This window comes from Aquila chrysaetos, chromosome 12 (assembly GCF_900496995.4).
Source record: "Aquila chrysaetos chrysaetos chromosome 12, bAquChr1.4, whole genome shotgun sequence".
Lineage (NCBI taxonomy): Eukaryota > Metazoa > Chordata > Aves > Accipitriformes > Accipitridae > Aquila > Aquila chrysaetos.
Genome location: NC_044015.1, coordinates 9,156,875 through 9,165,235, shown reverse-complemented (window position 1 = coordinate 9,165,235; position 8,361 = coordinate 9,156,875). Strand labels below are relative to the sequence as shown.

Genomic DNA, 8,361 nt, shown 5'->3' with positions numbered 1-8,361 from the left:
GGTTGTATTAGAAGAGACATAAGGTGGTGTTATCAATGCAGTTGCTCGTAAAAGGCTTTTTAATGGCAGCAGCTGGCTTGTGCTAATAGGAATACCTTAGGATCTAAGTGCTCCTGAGCTACAGTCACCTGTGATGCTAACTCCTTGGCAGGCCATTCACACTCTCCTCCGCCCGCTGACGCAGGCCAGTTAATTTTGGCTTCCAAAGCACACTTTAAATAGAAAGAATGCAGCTTAAGAGCATGTTTTGTTTAGTTTTTATTTGGGACATGAACATCTCTGAGCTACGCTTGGATGCTCCCCTCCCTGCATGGCTCGTGCCGCAGGCAGCCCTCCAGTGCTCCTGCGGTCCCCGGAGATGCACACACCACGCACCCGTCCTCTGCCTTCCCAAAGCATCCCGTAGGGGGACAGGGGACTGCTCAGACCTCAGAGACAGCACATGCTGCAAAGAGGTGAGATGTTTTCTAATAACCCCTCTTATACCAGATACTTTCCCCCTTGTAAATGAATTCAGTCATCAGCTGAGTTATTGATAAAAATCAAATATTATTGATGACAGAGACCCAAAAGCAGTTTTCACAAACAGCAGCCCTCACACGAATCCTCCCATGCTTGTAAGACAATGGTGTCTTACTGATATTAAATAGGTAGTGGGAACTGCCGTCCTGTAAAGTGCTCAGAAAACGGTGAGCAATACAAACAATACCAAACACCCTGGCAAGTAATATATTCAAAACTTAACTTCTGCTTTCATTCTTGCTGTGAACTGTTCAGTTCTCTTCAATAAGCCAAATACCATGAAGCTTTACTTTCCTTTCCTTTTCTGTTCCTGACATTGCAACTTTTAAAAAAGACTGTAAATGCCCCTTGAGCCAACCAACACAAGCAGCTTGCTTTAGTATGCTTTGCAAGTCATCCAAAATTAGAATGTAAAAATTAATTGAAAGCCCACAACCAAAAACCCATGTTGTCACAGTATTTTTCTCTTTACATTTTATTTTATAATTACAATATTATGTTAGTAATGAAAACGGACCATTGTGCGTTGTTAACTTCAGTAACACAACAAAGGTGGTTCCAGTTGTAAAAATAAATAATAAATAAGAAAGCAGCTAAAATCTCCCTGTAAATGCAGGTGGGACCCACTGAGGCTCAGAGGTAGAACCAGGATGGGGAAAGTGGAAGAGGACTCCGAATAATGTCCCCAGACTGGTCCTCAGTCCCTTGCTCTGCTCAAACAGCCGTGTAAAGCCCAAGCGATCCTGTGCTCCGGCTAATGCTCAGGAGGGCAAAAGATGGTTCCCTTGGCAAGGAGTGAGTACCAGCGGGATAAGGACCTCAGGGTTTGGTCTTTAGGGATAAACAGAGGCACGCGTGGCAGCCCCAGGCTGTCTTAGTAGGAAATGATGCTGGTGGGACATTCCCCGTGACCCAGAATGGGACATCCACGGGCTCCCCATCACCCACCCATGCGGCTGCTGGCACCGATGCTGCCAAATGGGATCCACAGCTTTCTGGGGTGGCTGTGGGACCCAGAAATCCCTGCTCAGAGGGGCTTTCTGAAGAGCTCGCCCCACAGGTCTGAGCTGATGAAATGTCCTGCTGCCCCCCCAGGACGCTGAATTCACAGCACACATCGCTGTTTCGCTTGGCTCCCCGGGTTTCTGGTAAAGTGCTGTGGCTGCAGATTGGTCTCACTGGTCAAGGGAACATCATGCCCAATTTTAAACCAGGGGAAAGCCCCAGGTTTTCTCTCCCACATGTAAAAAAAAAAAAAAAGCTTTCAATAGGATCACTAACCAAAGTGCCTGTTTTACATCGCTATTCTCTGTCTAGGACAAGCTGCTAGTCTATGTGCCGAGATGCCGTCCACATCTACAAGGGGAGAAAGGAAACAGCTCAGACTGCAAAGCGTCCTTTTACTGTCATCAATGGTCCTCCGAGCTCACGGGAAACCTGCCATCTTAGAGCCCTCTAGCAGCCCTTGCCGGACTGCAGCTCTTGCTGCTGCTGTTAGCGTACCTTGCTCCATGGTCATGTTACAGATCTGTCTGGTTATCTCTCTTAAGTTATCATACGGAAAAGGTGGGAGGCATGCTAGGTGCTACAATATCTAAAATAACTTAATTTACAAGCTCCTCGGAGCAAGGGATGTGTGTATGCTTTCAGCAGTGCTCTTCTAATAAATATATATATAAAATAATAATAATAATAATGATAAAATAAATAACAATAATAGTAATAAAAATTTATGCATGTGACCTAAGATTATGTGCAATCTAAAGGTCATGTAGCTTAAGCGAGGGATAAAAATGTCACTGCTAGGGATATGCTATACTGGAAGAAGGCATAAAGCTTTGATACAGAGCATGCGTAGGAAGCGGCAGAAGAAGGATCTCAGGATCAGGAGAAGGCAGGCGTAGGGTCCCTCCAGCTGAAAAGGCCACATAGTCTTTGGACTTCTATTCTGGCCATTCCCTCGTAGGAAAAGCCCTGCGGCAGGTCTGGGGCGGTTGCCCTGGGCACTGCGGGAATTGCAGGCTCCGGCGCTGGCTCTGCAGCCAGCAGCTGATGCTGCAGGTCAGAGGCGGCGTCCCGAGAGCAGGTGGGAGCTCTCTGGTTATGGATGCTCAGGGGAATCCGGTCTCTTTTTCCCGGGCTTGCAACTCAAATCCGATTTCTTTCTGTCCCTGTGGTGGTGCAGGTCTCTGGCCATGCTGCAAGGGGAGGCGTCGGGTTCCCACCCGTTCCGCTCCTCTGGGGAGGGAGGACCTCTCTTCCCAGCAGCTCGGTGGGAAGCAGGAAGCGCTTGAGGTCCTGGGGATCCTGCTAAAATGCCAGGACTTCAGCCGAAACCCCACCGTGCTGACCTCAGCCCTCGCAAACCGTCTCCCAACCTCTGCCTGGTCCGCCGGCTGGTCCCCCCGCGGTGAATTCAGGCTCGGGTCAGGTATGCGACCGCTTGCTCATGCCACAGCTGGTGGCCTGCTTGGTCATGTCCTGGTAGGAGGCGGACTTCAGGAACCGGGGGTAGGAGTCCTTCTCCATCAAAGTGCGGGTCTTGGCCTGGGCTTCGTTGAAGCAAGCGGAGGTGGCACCCGAGAGGTTCTTACGGGTGATCTCCCTGGTTTCGTGGTCGATATTCACCTGCAAGGAAGCAGTGTCCACAAACATTAACTTGGCGTTAACTCCCCTCCCATGGGGGGGTGGGGGCGAAAACTGTTTTCTCCATCTTCATATGAGGGTGAAGACGCTCACAAGCCTTTATAACCCTTCATGTTGGTAGACCACGTGATGTTAGAAATGAAAGCTCTCATGAACAAGAACATACCTTCCCACTGAGGTGAGAGCACTTTAATAAAACCCACCAGGATATTTTATTCCTTTCCCACCCTGTTTGATGCCACAGGACAGAGGCAGAAAATGCTCTCACCTCCCTGGGCGCCTCACTTTGAACAAACTCCTCGAAGATCCTGTTTGCCTTGGAGGCCAGCTTGGTTTTCGACCGGGTCTTTTTGAAGTCCTCGCACGCCAGCCAGAAGTCAAGGTTCTCCTCGCTGAACTCCGTCTTCAGGAAGGTGTGGAAGGCCGTCACCCCGCCTGGGGAGGGGAGAGAAGAGCAGTTAATGGGGCAGAAGGGGGGGAAGAGGAGGACCACTGCCAGATGCAGTGCTGCCGGGCGAGCATCGCCTTGGGAGCTCAGACCATGACATATGCAGATTTCCTTTCCCTCCAGGCAAATTCCACCCTCTGAGACGCTGCTAATTGGCCTCTAGACTCCAATAAAATCCTTTCCCACAGACAAGTAATCCTCTGTTTTATTTATCTGACCTTTCTGTAATGAGGCTTCAGAGTATTTTCTTTACAGCTTTGGAAAAGGGCTAATTCTACCTAAGGAGAAATCCACTGACGTATCAGTACGCCTGCAGGAACCGAGCAGCGATGGCTTTATTTTTATTTCTCAGCTGAGATCTAGGGAGAACGAGATGCTGAGGAGTATGGGAGAGTAATTGCAGCAAGGATTTCAGAGCCAGGCTGGGGGGATGTAGTAAGTTACAAAGCCAGAGATGCTTGTTAGCCATCACAACACGTGAGGAAGTCTGGAAAAAAAATACACCTAGGCCCAAACTAGCACTATGGAAGGACTTTCTCTTGCTGTGGAATAGCTTTTAAGGTAGACACCTAATTTTGTATTAAAATTTGGCACTTCTAACATTGTGTACCTGCTGTAAAGCCCAGCGTAAGGAAGGAATTACATGTGGGACTCAAAAAGAGGTCCCCTCTTTGGGTCTGGAGGTACCGTCTGCATGGGGGCTAGGGAGGCAGCACCTTAGAGGAACCCTGCGCATCACCATACGCATAGCAAATATCAGAGGGGAAAATGGCTAGTGTAACTCAGTAAAGCTGCTGAATTCCTTCTCCCTGTGGAAAAGCCATCCCCAGAGGCCCAGGACAGACAGAGGGAAGCAATGCAGTTTTCTGAGCAACAAAAGCCCCTGGGAAGGTGGCTGCGTTGCTGTGCAAAGGGCACGGAGAGCAGACACGCTGCCTTCTCCTGAGTGCGGAGAAGGGGACGGTCAGGGCACGGTGTGACGTTCCCCTGATGGACTGCTGCACACAGGATGCCCATGAGGATGCTCCTCTCCTGAGGCAGCAGCGAGGCATTGCGAGACAGCGCTTGTGCCCCCAAAAAAACACCCAGCCAGAAGAAATGGGTACAGCTTCGCGAGCCAGGCAATGGGTCCCGTGCATCAGCTCCGTCAGGGCAGGAAAGGGGCCTCTTTCTAAATCCTAAACCATCTCATTTGAGGAGGAGACAAGATTTCCTCGTACACTGGCTGCAGGTGCACAGTCACCCCCTTGCTCATCCAAGCGTGCTTATCCTACGCATTCTCACCAAGAGAAGAAAACAAGATCCTACTCACTTTTACTCTTCAGGAGCTGGTCGAAAGACTCCCTCCATTCGAGTACCTCCCGTGAGGAGTCCCTGGAAAAGACAAAAGGGAGTAAGGCTGGCCGTCCCACCGAGAACAATTCTCCTGCCCAGCGGCAAAGGATGGGAGCACTTCAGTCAAGCAGCCCCGTTGATGAGAGACAGTGCAAGAAGGGAGGCAGCGGCACTTGGTAGGAAACGAAAGCGAGACTCCAGTATCCATTACCTGTGGGCTCTCTTTCCTTTCTCCCTTTCTTTTACCTTCCCCGATGGCTCACCACACCTCAGCTCCATAGTGCAGCTTTGGCCAGGTAGGCTCTCTAGAGGATACTCAGAAGAGCCCTTTTCTGCTGGTACAAGCCCAGCAGAACCTCCTCTGCAAGAAGACACCGTGCCTTCAGCAGCGATATTTAGTATTTTGTTTTCAATGCCGCCTGCATTCCCCAGGGGTCCCAGGCACTGATCTGAGACACCAGGAGCCCTCTGGGTTTCTTGCCTATTGCTAAGGCCCTGCTCTCTTGTGCCTAATGCCAGAGCATCAGTTCCCCCGTCTGATTTTATAACTGGTGGAGCTGGGAAGTGATCCGCCTTCCCTGCCTGTCGGGGTGGGACCATGGGGAGGGTGAGCTGCGTTCTGTCCTCTCCGCTGCGCAGATGGGCAGGAGCATCCCCCGGGACAGCCTGGTCCACGGGGACCTGTCCCGGGCTGAACCGGGGACAAGGCACTGCTTGGCTTACCTCCGCCTGGAGCCCAGCTGCAGCTTGCTGGAAGTCCCGATCCTGTGTCCCAGCTCTGGTTTATGAAGCAGGATCCCTAAGCGGGTCTTCAGATCCTTGGCTCTGGAAGGGAGGAAGGGGAGAGGTGGGATTGATCGCTGGACCACCGGACTGCTGCCACCACCCCCCCACACCTCGCAGGAGCTGCACCCCACAGACCCGACACAGCTCGGAGGGGCAGCCCTTGCTCCTCAGCTTCAGCGGCTTATTTGCCTTCTGATGTATGAAATAAATGCTCCCCCAATCGCTTTTTCTGCTCCCTGGCAACCACGCTCAGCAGTGCATTAAGCCCAGGGGAAATGTTTCCTCCTGCTCGCTTCCCAGGTAGCGCCGCATGCATTTACAAAGCACGGTGAGCTTTTTCCTCTGGGGCAGGTAGCAAAGCAGCTGCTGAGCGCCCAGCTGAAGCCCCCGCAGGCCCCCCCACCCCAGCTCCCTGGAGCTAACCTGGCTCCTTTTCCCGTCCCCCTCTCCCAGCAGTGCTACGCCGCTCTCAAAGCAGTGGAAAAACACAGCGATTGCTTTCTGCTCAGCGGAGCGGGAGCGTCTCCCAGCTGCGAGGCTGCTGCAGCAGGGCTGACGCTCCCCTGCTTTTTTGGGGGGTACCCCTGAGTCACCAGGAGCCTACCACCACGCCATGGAGATGGCTGCGCTCCCCAGTGGCACCATCCACCTACCCCATGCCTTCGAGACCCAGCGAGCCCGGTGGCAGCGCGATGCTCCTGTGCCAGAGACCCTCCGCGAGAGCCTGGGATGCTACTGCCCGTCACCGCGGCTCTGCGGCGGTGGCACGGAGGCACCTCCCTGCCGGGAGGTCTCTGCTGCAATACGGCAGGAGCTGCTGCTAAATCGGCTCCTCTCCCCGGGGTCCCCCCGAGGCAACGCGCGACCCCGCTGCTATTTGTGTGCTGCGGCTCATTCAGGCATCCCAAGGCGCTCATACAAAAATAAGTGTTTAAATGTCAAGCCGGCAGCGTGGGGCTTTGTAGCCATGTTTGGCAGGAGGAGCAACATGTCACTTACTTAACATTTTAACCGTGTTGACAAAAATAGTCCTGCTGCTGTCAACTTGAAGCAGAGACAGAGAAACAAGGCTCGTGTGTTTGTATGCCCACACACAGGCAGGGCAGCCCTGTCCCGCCTCCTCTCCCTCTGCACGTTTTACCTCTGTGTTGCCCTCCTGGGGAGCAGAACGGATGCAGCCAAAATAAATCACTCGGGCCATCCTTCGCTGTGTGTTTCCTTGCGGTCTGCACCCCAATTTGTACCGAAACATCACGGCCGCAGCAGCAGAGGCCGGCCCAGCCGTTCCAAAGTTAGGTGCATCTTTTCCAGCTAACCCTCCGCATCCCAGAGCTGCGGCGTGGCGAAGCCTCTTACCTTTCCAGGCAAGTGATGGGGAGCGCAGCTAAGCCCCGGCACATGCTGAGAGCTGGGCACCCAGGCATCCAGCAACTCATCGGGTCCTTACGGTGGTGGCAGGGATGTGCAACAGGCAGCTGCGGCACCACCTGCGCCCGCGGTCGTGTGCCATCGGCTGGAAAAGCGGCGAGGAGCCGTGCTTTATATCGGGTGGGAGGCGGGAGAGCTGGGAGGGGGACCCAGCATCACTCCAGCCTCCAGCCAACCAAAACCGCTCCGGCAGCGCCCGGTGAAGATAACGGCTTAGGTAGGTTTCTTTTGTGCTGTTAGGGGAAGGGGGAGTGGGAGGCCCAGGCTTGTCCTCAAGCATCACAGTCATAACTGCTTCCTCGATAACAGGAAAAAACAGGCTCGTTTCCACCGACGTGCGGAGCCTGCTGAGTAACCGCCGTCGGGGGGGTACGCAGATAGGGAGAGCGAGGGGGACAGGACAGACGCCGTAATGCATGGCAAATTCGTCAGCTCCATCCTGCTGCCCGAGGACTTCCAATCCTCCCAGTGCTGCAAGGGCTGGCGTGGCGGCATCGCAGCAGCATGCTTTTCCCCAGGTGTTTTAAGCAGGGGATGCCAGTCCCCAGCAGAGTCAGGCTGCTTTGCAGCATCCCAGGGGAAAATCTAAAGCCTGGGGGAAGGGTTTGCGCTCCCCAGAGCAATGCGATATGCCCCTTTTGCACTGCAGATAGAGCAGAAGGCTGTAATGTTTCCACACACCCCCAAATTACACTGCCGGTCCACAGCTAGAATAAATAAGGACCAGTGTCTGGCCCCACATGCTGGCAGAAGTTGCACTTCATCACAAATTCTCTGCTGGGTCTATGGTGGGAGAAGGGAAAGGCGTGTGCATCAAAGAAAGTCCAAGCAAAGAGTGGGAAAGCATCTGATAAAGGTGGATTCTAATGAGAACTGAAGACGGAAAGAAGACACTAAAAGCAGGGGAGAGGTTGGAGACTGGAGGGGAAGGACTGAACCAGCAAAACAGAAGGATAAAAAGAAGGAGTTAAACCAGTGTCAGACACTGCACACCAGCGAACCCCAAGGTCTGGTGCAACAAGCGGAGAGGTTCATGATGGCCAGCAGGTCCCACATGCCAAGGTCAGGCTCACGCAGGGTCCCGGAGAGCTGCCCTCCCTGCAGTTCCCCAGTTGGTGGCTCTGGGAGGGAACTCACCACAGTGGGGGGAGCAACCCTAAACCGCCCTGCACAGGGCCATCCCAGGGCAAAGGCAA

At 53.2% G+C, this 8,361-nt stretch overlaps 1 protein-coding gene across 3 annotated transcripts; it reads right to left on the bottom strand.

The window, feature by feature from the left end:
• Window positions 1-241: 241 nt before the first annotated feature.
• On the bottom strand, window positions 242-7,674 carry RGS16 (regulator of G protein signaling 16). Of its 3 annotated transcripts, none has more exons than XM_030033239.2 (5): window positions 7,094-7,674; window positions 5,675-5,776; window positions 4,929-4,990; window positions 3,437-3,603; window positions 242-3,150 (listed from the first exon to the last, which is right to left on the bottom strand). In XM_030033239.2, the coding sequence occupies exons 1-5, from the start codon at window positions 7,171-7,173 to the stop codon at window positions 2,950-2,952; spliced, it is 612 nt and encodes a 203-aa protein (XP_029889099.1). In that variant the 5' UTR covers window positions 7,174-7,674; the 3' UTR covers window positions 242-2,949. The 3 variants fall into 3 exon arrangements, with proteins under 3 accessions (XP_029889099.1, XP_029889100.1, XP_029889101.1); XM_030033240.2 differs by lacking the exon at window positions 7,094-7,674 and adding an exon at window positions 6,391-6,840; XM_030033241.1 differs by lacking the exons at window positions 5,675-5,776; window positions 7,094-7,674 and adding an exon at window positions 5,163-5,472.
• Between the last annotated feature and the right edge of the window lie 687 nt (window positions 7,675-8,361).